Source organism: Somniosus microcephalus, chromosome 8 (genome assembly GCF_052327205.1).
Source record: "Somniosus microcephalus isolate GS21.2 chromosome 8, FLI_Smic_1.0, whole genome shotgun sequence".
In the NCBI taxonomy this organism is placed as follows: Eukaryota; Metazoa; Chordata; class Chondrichthyes; order Squaliformes; family Somniosidae; genus Somniosus; species Somniosus microcephalus.
The window spans coordinates 194,669,448-194,686,177 of record NC_140994.1 but is presented as its reverse complement, the minus strand read 5'-3'; the positions used below and the strand labels follow the sequence as shown (position 1 = coordinate 194,686,177).

The 16,730-nt window shown below is 45.3% G+C and overlaps 1 protein-coding gene across 4 annotated transcripts in view; it reads right to left on the bottom strand.

The window, feature by feature from the left end:
- Window positions 1-3,049: 3,049 nt before the first annotated feature.
- LOC147113999 (uncharacterized) overlaps window positions 3,050-16,730 on the bottom strand; it is a 74,865-nt gene continuing 61,184 nt past the window's right edge. For 3 of the 4 annotated variants that reach the window (XM_085995477.1, XM_085995479.1, XM_085995480.1), the window contains exons 12-15: window positions 15,284-15,421; window positions 13,284-13,415; window positions 8,071-8,980; window positions 3,050-3,664 (exon numbers count right to left, since the gene is read on the bottom strand). In XM_085995477.1, the coding sequence (XP_085851603.1) occupies window positions 3,621-3,664; window positions 8,071-8,980; window positions 13,284-13,415; window positions 15,284-15,421 (1,224 nt within the window). In that variant the 3' untranslated portion in view covers window positions 3,050-3,620. The remainder of the gene's footprint in view (window positions 3,665-8,070; window positions 8,981-13,283; window positions 13,416-15,283; window positions 15,422-16,730) is intronic. The other variant, XM_085995481.1, reaches the window with a different exon arrangement.

Genomic DNA, 16,730 nt, shown 5'->3' with positions numbered 1-16,730 from the left:
TACCTATTCAGTATTTACCAGGGAGATAGAACAGGTGGACATGACATTGGATGATGAGATTAGTAACGAGATAACTGCATTTAAAATAAAAAGAGGATACATTAAATAAAGTAATCAAACTCAAAGAGGATAAAACCCCTGGTCGGGACGGATTACATCTGCGCATTTTAAAAGAATCTAGGGAAGAGATAGCAGAGGCATTACTACACATATTTAATAATTTGTTAGAAGGTGTAGTGCCAGAGGACTGGTGGATAGCTAACATAATACCTATATTGAAGAAGGGAGATCAAACATGTCCAGGGAACTATAGACCAGTCAGTTTAACACCAGTGGTAGGAAAAATAATGGAATCCCTACTAAAGGAGAAAATAGAACATCTAGAAACCAAAAATATAATAATCAATAGTCAGAATGGATTTCAAAAGATAAAGTCTTGCTTAACCAACCTCACTGAATTTTTTGAAGAGGTAACAGAGAGAGTAGACAAGGATAATGAAGATGATGTAATTTATCTAGATTTTCAAAAGGCCATCAATAAGGTACCACATAATAGACTAATGAATAAGGTCAGAGAATGCAGAGTCAGGGGACAAGTGGCAGAATGGATAGCTATCTGGCTTCAAGACAGAAAGCAGAGAGTAGAGGTAAAGAGTAGCTATTCAGAGTGGCAGAAGGTGGGAAGTGATGTTCCACAAGGATCAGTGCTGGGACCACCGCTGTTCACAATTTATATTAACGATTTAGACTTTGGAATCAAAAACACAATTTCTAAATTTGAGGATGACACCAAATTTGGGGGCGGGGGGATAGTCAATACTGAGGAGGACTGCAACAAATTACAGGAAGATGTTAATAAATTTGCAGAATGGGCATATAATTGGCAAATGAATTTCAGCACAGATGTGAGGTATTACATTTTGGTAGGAAGAAGAGGGAGATCACTTATTACTTGAAGGGCGAGTTTGGGTGGGGTAGAGGAGCAAAGGGATCTCAGAGTATAAGTACACAAATCACAAAGTAGCAACACAGGTTAACAAGGCAATAAAAAAGCAAACCAAGCACTAGGGTATATTTCTAGAGGGATGGTGAAGTTATGCTAATCACAGAATCACAGAAACCCCACAGTGCAGATAGAGGCCATTTCGGCCCATCGAGCCTGCACCGACACATATCCCACCCGATCCCCGTAACCCCTGCACCAACACATATCCCACCCTATCCCCGTAACCCCACGTATTTAATCCCCCTAACACTAAGGGTCAATTTATCATAGCCAATCAACCTAACTCGCACATCTTTGGACTGTGGGAGGAAACCGGAGCACCCGGAGGAAACCCACGCAAACACGGGGAGAATGTGCAAACTCCACAGTCGCCCGAGGCCGGATTCGAACCCGGGTCCCTGGCGCTGTGAGGCAACAGTGCTAACCACTATGCCACCATGCTGCCCATATGCTTTGGTTAGACCACACTGCGTATAATTCTGGTCACCAAATTATAAAAAGGATACAGAGGCACTGGAAAGGGTGCAGAGGATTTACAGTGATGATACCAGAAATGCGAGGGTATACCCATCAGGAATGGATGAACCGGCTGGGTTTCTTTTCTCTTGAAAAGAGAAGGCTGAGGGGTGACAGGACATTCTGGTCAATATGGGGTGGAATTGGCACATGACTGTTACTGAAGGAGCTTGTATGGGACGTGGCGCCCCATTCAATACTTCCTCCCCTGGAATGTGAGCCAGCATACAGTATGGCTCAACCACTGCATCTTTAAGTGAAGTCTTGCGTGCTCCCTAATTGCATTTGTTTTCCTATCAGACCTGGAGGCGGACATGCACGTTAGCATGAAGCTGAAGTATCACTGCACCAAGAAGTGTTGATATTTGAGATTCTGAAGAAAAGACTTGCATTTATATAGCGCCTTTCACAACCACCAGACGTCCCAAAGCGCTTTGCAGCCAATGAAGTACTTTTTTGAAGTGTAGTCACTGTTGTAATGTAGGAAATGCGGCAGCCAATGTGTACACAGCACGCTCCCATAAACAGCAATGTGATAATAACCAGATAATCTGTTTTACTGATGTTGATTAAGGGATAAATATTGGCCAGGACACCGGAGATAACGCCCCTGCTCTTCTTCGAAATAGTGTCATGGGATCTTTTACGTTCACCTGACAGAGCAGACGGGGCCTCGGTTTAACGTCTCATCCAAAAGACTGCACCTCCAACAGTGCAGCACTCCCTCAGTACTGCACTGGAGCATCAGCCTAGATTTTTGTGCTCAAGTGTCTGGAGCAGGATTTGAACCCACAACCTACTGACTCAGACGAGGGTGCTACCAACTGAGCCACGGCTGAAGCCCAAGACCTACTTTCAACAAATGAGTAGCTCAAGAAAAGCTTCACATTGAGAAACTGCACTGATGGGAGACACAGGAGACAGGTGTCATAGACATCAGTTAACGCAAAGGATCAGTCGCACTCCATGTAAATTTTTAAAACAAGGGCCGGGACCCACCGGCAGCTACAAACAGAGCCAACTGGGATCAGCTGTGTCAATTAGTCTTGGTAGACAGCAGCCCAGGATAATTTTTTTTAAAGCCACAAATATGCTAAGAAAAAGAACCGGTAAGCTTTAAATTTGAACAATCTTCAAAGGATTCTCTCTGTAAACCCACAAGCTGAGTAAGAGGAAGATTAAATACCAACAAATCTAACATTCAAAACTCAAATCAACAGCAAAAGAAACTTTCCCTTTTTGGGGACAGCAAAGAGCTATTGATGGCCAACAACAAACGAAGGTGACAGCTTAGAATGGCGCCTCAAACAGTGGATCAGGACATCATGTGATCATAAAAGGCACAATTTTTATAAAGGTGTCATGGTAGAAGTGCCATTCCCTGAAGCACTAGATAGCTGTGAAAATATGGATTATTGTATTAACACCCTTGAATTCAACAAGCAAATTGAACAAGAAAACTCCAAATTTCCCAAAAGGAATAATATGGCAATTTTCACAGATTTATTAACGACATATTCTTAAAAGTTTGTTACACTCAACGTTTATTTTGATCACATCACGTTACAATGTTAAGAAACAGAATTCTAGTGTAGTAAACATCATTGACTTGGGTATCATACAAGGATAGAAACTTAAATCCCACAAAGCAAGCTAAACAATCTCATCCGTGCATTAGGAGGAGTTGCCTGGAGGCCATGAAGGATGACAAAAATTAGATTGAGGTACCCTAGAAAATTCTGAACATGTTCCAGCTTGAGAGCATTGGCAGAGGCCGTAGAGTAAGTCACCTACCTAACTACCTCCAACAAAATGGTGCATGTTCAGGACAGATCATCAGCCCACCATTTTGGCTAAAGAACAGTGTGTAGCATGGGAAGATCATAAATTTAAAATTCCTACTTCTGTAACAATGGAAGAAAAAATTTACTTATGTCTTATAACCCAGTTGTAATTTTGTGTTTAAAAAAAAAATCTAACTTAAACTTTATTTAACTGACAAAACTGTTCTAAAATAGACTTCCACAAAATGGGAGGGTTTCCTTTTGCTGCAATCCAGTGGACATCATCTTGTTCTTACTGGTTTCAAGGAATATTCTTAAAAGATAGGGTGTCCTCTCGGGTTTCCTCTATATGATCTTCCTGTAATAAAACAATTAGGACTATTAATATAAGTATTAGCAACAAATATTTTAATATTTGCTAAAAGTTGTGATATAGCACTACGGTATATCAATCTGTCTCGAAGTAGTTGGTTATAGGCTTGTATCCACATAATTCCCAACACAAATTCACTTTGATCCTTGGGACTAGGTTGTAAAAGTTAAGGACTAGGTTGTAAAAGTTAAGTACCATAGGTAAGAGTGTACCTTATTCTTCAATAGAGTTTAACCTCTTCCAGAGAATCCTTGGGGTTGATCTCAGCACTTACTCTCTCCCCAGCTTGGGCTTGAAGGGCCAGGGACAGGAGCAAGCAACCGAGAAAGCAGTACGCTGTCTAGGACTCAGAAGAAGTGAGGGGAGCCTTGAGACAGTAAAAAGGCGAGGAGGGAGAAAGTGGAGAGGCTCAAGCCTGCATGGAGCATACAGATGTCAGCAATAAATATGAATGTAAAGTGAGGCTCAAATGTGGGTATTATCACAATAATTAAAGCAGCATTACTTTTTTAATAACACTGCTGGCTCCAGGTACACTATAAAGTAGTTTTTTTTTTAGAAAAAGCAGCGAGTTATTTTTGCAATGATACCAGTTTGATCAATCATCATATTCAGTGGAAGTGCAGGTTCCCCTAACTCCAAACTCTCCCAATCTTCCTGCAACAATATCCGGCATTGGAAAGCAACAGTCAATATTGCCACCGTGCAGGGTCTTTCCCGTCCTCCTGGTTATTGGCTGGATTTTGCTGTCTTTGTGGAGATATTTCGTAGGTCTCCCCTGGAGTCTGAGGTGCATAGGCGCAAAGTTCAGTTTTTCTCCCAGGTTCAACCCTCAATTCCAGGAGACTTTTGGACAATCTGGGAGGGTTGGCAACCCTACCACAGCAGCTCCAAACCCCACACTTTGCCACTTACTCTCTCTTTTATGCTTGATCTCCTGACATACAGGCATCATTCAACCTGCTCTCGCTCCAGATGTTCTCTAGCCCTTAACTGCAAACCTCCCATTAGCTCTGCTTCAGGGATTCTACCTGCTCCAGCCTCAGCTTGCACTACAGCACCAAATGTTGTTTGCTCCGACCCAGCCTCGTCAATTCTTGAATTATTTCTTGTGCATCTTCTTTTCTCCAGAATAAGCTTCAACCTATGCCATAAATTAGGTATCAGTTTGGTTGCCCTTTTCTGCACTGCTGTAGTACAGCAACTAGAACTGTACTCAGTACTCCAGGTGTAGGAATAGCAGTACCATGTACACATACTTTTAAAAAGATATTTGTTCTCGGGATGTGGGTGACCCATCCATCCCTAGTTGCTGAGAAGCGGCGGTGGACCTATTATAGCTAAGTGACTTTCCAAGCCAAATCAGAGAGGATTAAAGTAAACTACATAATGTGGTGGGACTGGAGTCACATGTAGGCCAAGTTCCTTTCCCTGAATAGTATTAGTGAATCAGTTGGGTTTTTAAGACAATGCAACAGGCGTTGCTTAACTGGGAGCCAATGTAGGTCAGCGAGCACAGGGATGATGGGTGAATGGGAATTGGTACGAGTTAGGACACGGGCAGCTGAGTCCTGGATGACCTCAAGTTTACAGAGGGTGAAGGTGGGAGGCCGACCAGGAGTTTGTTGGAATAGTCAAGTCTATAGGTAACAAAGGCATGGATGAGGGTTTCAGCAGCAGATGAGCTGAGGCAGGGGCCGAGTCAGGCGATGTTACGGAGGTGGAAATAAGCAGTCTTAGTGATGGCGCAGATGTGTGGTCGGAAGCTCATATCGGGGTCAAATACAACACCAAGGTTGCGAACAACAACAACTTGTATTTATATAGTGCCTTTAACGTAGTAAAACGTCCCAAGATGCTTCACAGGAGTATTATAAGACAAACATTTGACACCGAGCCACATAAGGAGAAATTAGGGCAGATGACCAAAAGCTTGGTCAAGAGGTAGGTTTTAAGGAGCGTCTTCAGGAGGAAAGAGAGGCGGAGAGGTTTAGGGAATTCCATACCTTAGGGCCTAGGCAACAGAAGGCACGGCCACCAATGGTTGAGCGATTATAATCAGGGATGCTCAAGAGGGCAGAGTTAGAGGAGTGCAGATATCCCGGGGGGGGGGGGGGTTGTGGGGTTGGAGGAGATTAGAGATAGGGAGGGGCAAGGCCATGGAGGGATATGAAAACAAGGATGAGAATTTTGAAATTGAGGTGTTGCATAATCGGGAGCCAATGTAGGTCAGCAAGCACAGGGGTGTTGGGTGAACGGGACTTGGTGCGAGTTAGGACACGAGCAGCCGAGTTTTGGATGACCTCAAGTTTATGTAGGGTTGAACGTGGGAGGCCAGCCAGGAGTGCATTGAAATAGTCAAGTCAGTCTGGTTCAGCCTCAGACAGTTGCCAGGGAGAGGGATGGAGTCGGTGGCTAGGGAATGGAGTTTGTGACATCACTGAATCCTTTATTCTCTCACAGCTTTTATCACTATGCTGCTCAGACTTCAATTCCTTCTTCCGTCTAACATTTCCAATGCCTGCAAACCATACAACACTTTTATTTTCTGTGCTATCCCTCTATTCTTGCTATTTTCCTTACTGCTCTTCCCATTCTTTGCCTCCACTATGCATTTTTATTGATCATCGCTTCACTAATAATTTCTTCATTCTCCCCCTCCAGTTGTGCCCCATGTTGAGCTGATCTCCATCTGAATCCAATATACCCTCCCCCTGCTGTTTCCTACAAACTTATCTATAAACCTATGATATTCATTAATTTCGATAATACAAATCAGTCTTAGGGGGAAAAATTCGGTTGCTTTGCGCCTCCTGTTAGCGCCCTAAGAAAGCAACTAGCGCCCGAGCGCGGTGCCTCCGCGAAATTCAGCGGGAGGTTAGCGGTGGCAGTAACCATTAGCGCACTGCGGCACCGGCGATGATGTCATCGCCGTGCGCAGCGCCCCGCTCACGATCTTTGGTAGTGCCCCCTGACTTAACACCGGCCGGGGCAGCGCTAATTAAAGGCAAGGTGCTGGGCGGCCATTTTTGTTGCTGGCCGCCTGCCAGCACCTGCCCCCGTTGCCGTCTCTGGCCTTCTGAGAAGCCCCCCCTTCTCTTGAGTGCCGGGCTCTTTTGCCGGCACTCCGATCCCCGGTGGCCCAGCTGGGCCCCAGGTTGCCCTGCGCAAGGCCCCTCCCCTTTAAGAAGGGGAGGAAGGCCTGCAGAACCGTGGCGCTGCGGCAAGTAGCGCCGCAGTATTGACTCGCAGCGCCCCAAGAGGGACGCGGGGCACTTCCAGTAGCGCCCCTCCTCCCTCTCGGGGTGCTACCTGGGAAAATCATCCGCGGGGGCGCAAATTTTTTCAGGGTGCTGAAAGTAGCGTCCCGGCGAAGTTAGCGCACCCAAAGGGGGCGCGACTCAATTTTTCCCCCTTAGTCTTTAATTCCACCACCCTCTGCTTCATTTTTAAATTAGTAAACATCATACAACAGTTCTGTCTGAACTTTCCTGTTGCAATGACTACATATCTATTATAGCCAAGGGTTGATCTTAACTGCATATCTATATTCAAAAATGACTACATTGCAGTAATCTTACAATTTTCTCATTAGATTTATTTAAAAACTTACAGTACTTCCACTAAATTGACAGTAACATGATAATTTCCACTTAAATTTAATAGCAAAACTTACAATACTTTCTCCTAAAGTGACAATATATTCCGTATCCTTTTAACAAGCTATAAACGACTTGATCTAACCGTGATTTTGTATATATTTTTTTTTCAAATCAAACTTTAAAAATCCCTTATCCAAATTACTTATTGAAGTTTAAATTATCCCGTAACACTTGAACTATAAGAAAAAAAAACTTTTCAGCTTGTGCCAGAAACAATCTGCTTTTTCTGCTAAAACAGATTGCTGGATCTTTTCCTGGACTATCACCACTGCTCCGCCAATCTTACCTGCAGTGCCAGTACAATCAATGGCTGATGGATGATCTGAGGCAGCTTCACACAGAAAGGCCTCAATTCCTCTACCAGGAATTGCTCTAATCTACTCCCATTCACGCCCTCAATCCAATTGTAAGCGACAGCACTGAATTGCTCCCTGGATTTGGAAAGTGGGGCTTGGCAAAGACTTATGGGCCCTTGGGTAGGGCCAGACACAGGATTAATGCAGTATCGAATTAAATCTTGAAAGTATATACATGCAACAACTAGAAATAGCAAAAAATAGTTCTCATACGATCAAGTTAGTACTGGCAAGAGGTAGTGCAGTTTGAAGACCAGAGCAAATTTATAGTTGTGGGGAAGGTACAAAGGTAAGCTAAAAAAAAAAACTTTTTTCCCCATTCTTAGTTTTGTTCCCCTTTTATTCCCCCTCTACAAACAAGAAAGAGACTCACCACGGCCTCTGAATGAATTGCGGTAGTATGGTAGTTGCCACCTCTGCTGTTTTTTCTTCTTGTTTACATTGATGATTGGCTTTATCTCCACTGCTGGTATGGCGGTCACACGCTTCAAAACTTTACCCTTCTTTTGTAACTGTTCTACAATTTCAGCACCCAGTAGGTTGGATGACATCATATTTGGATTTTCTTGTGGTTTGACAGGTGTTTTGCCGATTTTGAATAACTGCAGCAAATTTTCAGACCGAAGGCTGGTCAACCAGCGGTGAGTCTGTCCGGCGCAGACAATCGATTGATGACATGAAATTACTGTTGATTGCAGCCTCTCTTTCAGTTGTTCTGTAGTAAGGGAATCTAATTCTCCAGACAATTCATCCAATTCATACTTCTGTATGGCAACTATAAGTGGACCTACAATTTCTGCTACTTTTGACTGTGCCTTACACAACACCCTCTCTGGTTCACCTAACTGGTTATCTAGATCCGCACGTGAACGTACAAGTTTCTTACCAATCAGGAGTTGAATAAATGCATCATCTATCTTTGGTGTATCTAACTCATACATATCAGGAGTGCCGGTAATACTTCGTAAATATTGTTCATGAGTTTCTAGCATTGGAGCTTTGAAAGCATACGGTAAGAATCTGACGCAGTCAAGTTCTTTTCCTTCATAGGTTTGAGGAGCCCACCTCTTATTTTTAAACGGCATATTGCCCTCAAGTGGCACTTTGGCCCACCTCAGCAGCTGTGCTGAATATTTAGCCCTAAGCTCAGCTAAATTTGGGGTGCTTGTTGGTGCTAAAATGTCCTCTTCAGGCGCAGATGTATTTTGAGGAACACCAAGTTTTCTGTGCTGAGATACTGCAAAAGGAGGCATGATACCAGCAGTTGGTTCCCATTCAGGAAACTGTAATGACAAATCAATATAAATGTTATTATTACCAACCATTCACTGTCTAGCGTTGCCTTTTCATTTAAATTAACATGTGGTACTAAATAACACAATAAGGAGTGACAGTTTCAGTACTATACCAATGCTCATTTAAGAATAGTCCACATCTTGCTGGTTTTCAGTCTGACAAAAGCATTCTGTAGGGTTGTAGAAAATAAAGCTCCATTTTGGTCGACTTATGCTTTTCTTGGTCTTGATTAGTTTCCCAAACAGGATCTCAACTGGAGCTACAATTAGGCTTCCTCTAGTGGCTCAATTGGCAATGAAATGTCAAATCCCCATAAACCCATGTCAATTATACATCAAAGCTGAAACTGCTACACTAAATGCATGCTTTGTTTATTCTTTTGAAAAATAAACAACCTTGCTCTCTCCCCTTGCTGTTTAAGTAATAGAAACATCAACCATTGATACAAACACTGTAGTCCCAATTTTAATAGATAAGTGCCTTGGGGTGGGGGTTCCTGGAGGTGATGACAGTTGGGGGAGGGGGCCAGGGCAGGGAAGGCCTATGGTTTCCTTATATCTGGAGGAGCACTCCTGCTCCTCCTGGTTCACAAGGAAACATAAAAAGTTACCTTCTTGGCCCTCTTCTAGGCTTGCTTCTGCTTTGCGGCAGGCTTCCCCGGCAAGGTTGGTTGTGGGTGCCAAATGCACAACTGTGCGTTAAAAATCACACTGGGGTCCTATTTACATCATAAGACCCTAACTTCTGCGTATTTACGAGACCCTCGCCTGCCTGCAACGAGGGAATCGATGCTACTCAAAATGCAGCTTGAACAAGGTGAGTGCCCCACTCCCCCGATTTTAACCACCCTACGCCCTGTTCTTGTCGGGCACGGAGGGTTAAAATCTGGCCCGATGAATTCCTGCTACCAAGCATTATTCTGACGCAACATTTCATATCCACTCCCTGCTGCCTGTAATTCTCCATCCAGGTTAGTGGGATGGTTGGATTCACAGAGTTCTCCATTTTTGCATGGCTGACAGTCTAGAAAAGCTTTTCCTGCTCATAATATAAAGTACATTACTTGCCTAGCCAAACTAGGTGACTTGGCTGTTTTGGTTGGATACTCCTCAACATTGCCCATCATTCTTACTCTACCTGACCAAGTCCCAGGATTGTTAATCATTTTTACTTTACCAGATCAATCTATAGTATTGCCTCCCATTCTTAAGTCATCTGTTTTGGTTGGGAAATGTTTTCAGTTCACAGCTATAGGTGATGCACTTTATCACGCACGAAAGAGAAGTGAGTTTCATGTAATTTAGGGTGCAGCTAACACTGACTTGACTGTCCCACACATAGATAAAAATACTAGCTGGAGTGCCCGGCGGTGCCGAGGGTTTTTTGAGGGCATATTGTTGTTGGAAGAGAGAGAGAGAGAGAGAGAGAGAGAGACTGGGGGAGAAGAGAGAGAGAGAGAGACTGGGGGAGAAGAGAGAGAGAGAGACTGGGGGGGAAGGAGAAAGAGAGGGGGGGGGGGAAGGAGAAAGAGAGGGGGGGGGGAAGGAGAGAGAGAGTGGAAGGAGAGAGAGACACAGGGAGAGAGAGGGAAGGTGAGAGTGAGGGAAGGGGCTGGACTCAGAGCCCGGCAGGTGAAGAAGGGCGGCCGCCATTTTGTGAGGTCGGCGGGAAGGTTGAGACCGCGGGGAAGGACTTGGCCTTAGAGCCCAGCCGCGGTGACCGTGGGTTATATTGCGATGATGACTGTGTTATAGGACAATGAAGTCAGCTACCCTCTGACCGGAGGAAGGGAGCCACTTTCTTAAGGCTTTTAATCTGCGATTTAATAATTTCAAAATACTGTTACTTGTTCCACATTTAAATTTTATGTACTTTAAAATACTTCTAACATTCAATATAATTCTGGTTAATATTTGGGATCCAGGGTGTAGTTAGTAATGCTTGAAGTCTTGCATTGCAGCTTCTGACCGCCTGTGTGAAGCAGAAACTCAGACATAGTTTGATGTTGAATCTTTGCTGGTTGTTCGAATGATGCCAATAAATTTGTATCCGTTTCTGTGACTTTTTGATGAAACCCCGACTCCCTCCCCCCGCTCCTCTTTGCCCTCCTCCTTCCAACATCGATATTAGAGGGAAGGAGTGAGAGAGGGAAGGAGTGAGAGAGGGAAGGAGTGAGAGAGGGAAGGAGAGAGAGGGAAGGAGAGAGAGGGAAGGAGAGAGAGGGAAGGAGAGAGAGACAGAGAGCGAAGGAGAGACAGAGAGTGAAGGAGAGAGAGAGGGAATGAGAGACAGGGAGAGAGAGACAGAGGGAAGGAGAGAGAGGAGAGAAAGGGGAAAAGGGGGTGGGGGAAGGGGGGAAAAGGGGGTGGGGGAAGGGGGGAAAAGGGGGTGGGGGAAGGGGGGAAAGGGGGTGGGGGAAAGGGGGTGGGGGGAAAAGGGGGGTGGGGGAAAAGGGGGGTGGGGGAAGGGGAAAGGGGGGTGGGGGAAGGGGGGGTGGGGGAAGGGGGGGGAAAGGGGGAGGGGGAAGGGGGGGTGGGGGAAGGGGGGGGAAAGGGGGAAGGGGAAAGGGGGGGTGGGGGAAGGGGGGGGAAAGGGGGTGGGGGGAAGGGAAAGGGGGTGGGGGAAGGGGGAAAAGGGGGGTGGGGGAAGGGGGGGGAAAGGGGGGTGGGGGAAGGGGGGGGAAAGGGGGGTGGGGGAAGGGGGGGGAAAGGGGGTGGGGGAAGGGGGGAAAAGGGTGAGGGGAAGGGGAAAAGGGGGTGGGGGAAGGGGAGGGGGTGGGGGGGAAGGGGAGGGGGTGGGGGGGAAGGGGGTGGGGGGGAAAGGGGGTGGGGGGAAGGGGGAAAGGGGAAGGGGGTGGGGTGGGGGGGGAAGGGGTGGGGTGGGGGGAAGGGGGTGGGGGGGAAAAGGGGGTGGGGGGGAAAAGGGGGTGGGGGTGGAAAGGGGTGGGGGTGGAAGGGGTGGGGGTGGGGGGGGAAAGGGGTGGGGGGGGAAAGGGGTGGGGGGGGAAAAGGGGGTGGGGGGGGAAAAGGGGGTGGGGGGAAAAGGGGGTGGGGGGAAAAGGGGGTGGGGGGAAAGGGGGTGGGAGAAGGGGTGAAAAGTGAAAAGGGGGTGGGGGGAAGGGGGTGGGGAGAAGGTGGTGGGGGGGGGAAGGGGGTGGGGGGGAAGGGGGTGGGGGGGAAAGGGTGGGTGGGGGGGAAAGGGGGGGTGGGGAGCGGGGTGGGGGAAGTGAAGGGGGGGTGTGGGGGTGGGAAGGTGGGATGGGGGGCAAAAAGGGGGGGAGAAAGGGGGAAAAAGCGGGAAGGGGGAAAAGGGGGTGTGGGGGAAGGAGGGGGGGGAAGGAAGGGAGGGGGGGAAGGAAGGGAGGGGGGGGAAGGAAGGGAGGGGGGGGGAAGGGAGGGGGGGAGCCAGCAGACCCTCTCCCCTCTGGCACTGTTGAGAGTTGCGCTGCCGGCGGTTGGAGAAGGCTAGGCCTCGGGCACCCGCACTGACATGGCCCAGCCGAGCGCAGCAGCCGCCATTCGGCCGCAGGCCACAAAGCACCCGAGCCCAGCGCCGGCGATGGCTCCGCGCCGTCCCACCAACCTTTACAAAGATGGCGGCGGCGGCTACGCTCGGCTCAGAGCCGCCCTGCCAGCCTTTACAAAGATGGCGGCGATCATGGGCCGCTTGTTGAGCGGGACGGGAGGTGCCTAGCTTGGGCATGGCTGGGGAGGAGGCCGAGGCTTCGAGGCCTGCAGGCGGGGTAACCCTGGGAGGTTGCGGCGCCCGGCGGAGGTAGCGAGTGACGAGGGAAAGAAAAGTGAAAGGTAGGAAAATTAATGAGGTTAGAAAAAATATTTACAAATTAATTAACTTTTTTAATAAACAATTTAATTGTGTTTTAAAGCAACTTTTTTTTTGCTGGAAATCTATATTTGAAAATAAACACGCAGAATGTGGGAAAAATAAATGAAGAGTTAGGAAGCAAGATGGCGGCCACTCACCTCAGTTCAGAAGGATTAGGCCCGCCCACACACGCAATGAAACGACCCGTGACGTACAGATTGGTCAACCATCAGGTTAATCCCCTGTACGATTGGTCAACCATCACGTCACTCAACGCTAATGAGCGGAATGTTGCCGTTTTTTGAACCTTTTTTGTATACTGTCGGAACAATTTTTGTCTGACCAAAGAGTAAATACGCCCGAGAGTCCCCTAATAAGCTTTCTTTTGATATAACATGTGTGTAGGTAACGGACGGACGGACGGAAAGACAGACCGTTTTATATATATAGATATATGTAAAATACCATCACATTCAGCTTCTTGTATTTCTGGCTCAATTCCACTCTGATGACATTGCCTTGAATAACAGGTGGCTTTGTTTGGTAAAACTTCACCATGGCTTGAGCTGCTGCACTGTTGGACAACTCCACATATCCCTTAAAACACACACAAATTAATATAGGCAGAAATCTGTAAAAATGCTAAAGATTTTTAACATCTTGCATAGCCAAGTCTAGATAACAATACAGAAAGTTAATTCAAGCAACATAAATCACTGTCAGTACACAGAATTCTAGATTGTAGGTTTATAGGACGTGTGATTTGATCAAGGTTTATAAGATGATGAAGGGAATAAATTGTGTTTGTTTCAAGTTTGAAAATGAAACAATCTGCCTGAAAAGTCAGAATAAGTATCAGTGCACTGCCCAAACCTACAGCTTACTTTTAAGTTCAGTGGACATAACCTGAATGGTAAGCCAAGGTGGCTTTACACTTCAGATGGCCCTTCCAGACACATGGTGTAATTGAGGGATAGCATGTGGCTTCATCATGCTCACATGAAAAGCAGCTCAGCATGCACTGCAAATGGCTGTTGAGGGCCAAGGTGGCAATTGGCATATTGTTCAGCAGTGACATCTCATTTCTTCAGGAAAAATAAACTGAGTAGACTGCAAAATGAAAAAGTCACCAATGTAAGAAACTGCAAATGAGTGGTCTGATGAGATAACGGAAAAAGAAATGATACCTAGAAAGGGCATGCCTTTTACACAGCACAAGAGGAAGGGTTGCAGGACTTGTGTTCTAATATTGTCAACACTCAAAAGTGGCTTTTTATTTTTGTGCTGATCAAAGTGAAACATATCAATGCTGGTAAATGAAATTATTTTCCCGTTAGCCATCCACTGTCAACGGCAAGCATTTGCCATCATTCAGCAAAGCCCCTTCTACTTGCTCAAAAAATGTCCTGTAATCCTAACCTGAAAAGAGTAATCTCTACTGTAAATGTGAACATTGATCTATTTCCACCACAGACATCCTTATGACAATCTCATGACAAATACTTCCCACGGGCAGTTTTGTGCTAGGAGCTGGATTAAAAAAGCCCAAGCTTAATTTACACATAAAGTACATGTGACAAAATAGAGCATTTAGTTCACAGTAGAATTTGTTGTTTGATCTGTCAAATAACCTAGTCTATTTGATACACAGCTAACCAGGAACAGATCCTTAACTTGTATTCTCATTTATTTGCTTGACATTTATCATTTGAAAGGGATTGTTATAATCACATGAAACTGGATAGTCTCAGCATCAGAGCCATAATCAGCTTAACATCATGTGGATGTTTGTCAGTCTGTTGCAACAATAAGAGATACATATTTAATATCCTTTGTTCTTGGCTAAGCTTTGAATGAGTTCGAACATACATCTCAGGCAGACTTCCCCTAATTCATCAATCCTTCTGAAACTGTGTGAGAAAGAGGGAGGGAGGCATAGAGAGAGACAGACATAAAGCGAGGGCTTTGCAGAAGGCTATAGGACATTATGAGGTCCAGGTTTACTGTGACTATTAATGCAGGGTTTCTCTACCTGCCCTTTTTTAAGTTCAAGGAGTAGACAAGTTCTGTACATTTCAGTAAATCTGTGGCGGCCTTTGCTGCAGTTAATTTATTTGTAATAAAACTGTTTAGTAGTTTAAAGCCTAAGTCATGGTCTTACACTTTCCCAAATCAATTAAATTATGCGAGGGCACATGATATGCCCAGTAAGCCAATACAGTGACAAGGGTTGCTGTTTGACCTCATGGCTCACTACAATTAGCCAGATATTGGATGGTAAGCTACTAGCTCACTGTACTATCTAGTTTCTCAAAATGTCTAAATGGGGTATTGTTTCTGCAATTCTCTTCCTTAATAACCTGGGCTTATTCTCATGATATGTGGAGTCTGTGAATGAACGGAGATTACACTTCCATGCACTGATGTAATTCAAATTGATCCCAGTCGTCAGTGTTTGTGCTTACCTCACCCTTCGCTTTGATTAGCAAGGTGTTAGTAATCTTCCCAAAGAGCTCAGCGAGGTGGATTAAATCATTTTTCGTACATCTGCCCGGGACCAGGTCACCGATGTAAACTACTTGTCCAGGCTCTCCTTCAGTATTCTAGGAACAAATAAAATGTCTGACAGTAAGAAGGACTCCTGTCACGATGCAATGCTCTGCTGAATCCATATGGTACTCCCCAAGTGCAGCACGGTACTCACTCCGCACAGTGCTGCTAGTGGACAACACACTGCTCAGACCACACAGCACTACATGGGTACAATATACTTTTAAAGTTTACCTTTATTGAAAACTTTTTCACCTAATTATCTTCACAAAAATGTTCAGTTATGAAATTAATGTTTGAATCATTCTTTGGAGGGCTGCATACAACATCTCAGCGGTTAACCAAGCATTCTGCAACCCCCTCCCCTCCCCTCCACCAGTCGACTCCTTCGCAGGTGCTGAGATGTACAAGTTAGGGGAACTTACAAAACATTATTTTCAATCATTTGCAAGTACATAAATAAAGTAACGCATCATATTTACACAAAGGAAAAAAAAACTGCATTTGTGTACAATAGTAGATAAATGTATAAAGTGAAGTCCAGTGTTGACACTTTTGCATCTTATTTTACACTGCTGCATCATACTTGCAGCCAGAGACAATTGCCACTGTGTTATAACCTATATAGTATACTAAGGAAAAGATCAGAGCAGTTCCAGAATAGGAGGGGAGAGGGGCTATTAGATGGAAGGAAAGATAATAGGGACTTCCTTCATTCTCCCCCACACATACCAATCCAGATCATTCAGTGAGTACATTAGATAGATACATCTGCATGACAATCTCTGACATTGCTGGAAAAATATTCCAAGAAAAGAGCAATAACCGTAGGAATTTCATGTCACTAAATAACAGCAAATACACAATTCACTCCAAATGCCAAAAGTTTTTGAACCAAGGCGGCCTGCAGAGCTTTCCTGGCACCAGAGAACACCTTTTGGAAATATGAAGGACAGATGAATCAATTTCCCGTGTAGAGGTTCAGGGAAATATTGCCAGACAGCCCACGAAACAATCTTGGCTGAGTGATAAGGTCATAACTATAAATTCTTTTAAGGATTGTGTCACAATACAGTTCTATCAGGCAATTCCATAAAGTGTTAGCATTCTCTAATTTGTGCTATAGTCAGTTTCCAAAGGCGAAAGTCAAGATACCGTGTAGTAGGTCTAATCCGATAAATTCAAATGTCTCACAAAGTCTACAGCTTGTAGAAAGAGTGCAACGCAGAACCCATTTTCTCCCACTCCCCTTTATGTATGTGATGTGCAATGCTCCTACACCACAGCAATGGAGTTAGGCTACTACTTACTCGAGGCACAGTCAAGAACATAGAGTTAGGCAAACTGGATTCTAACATATAT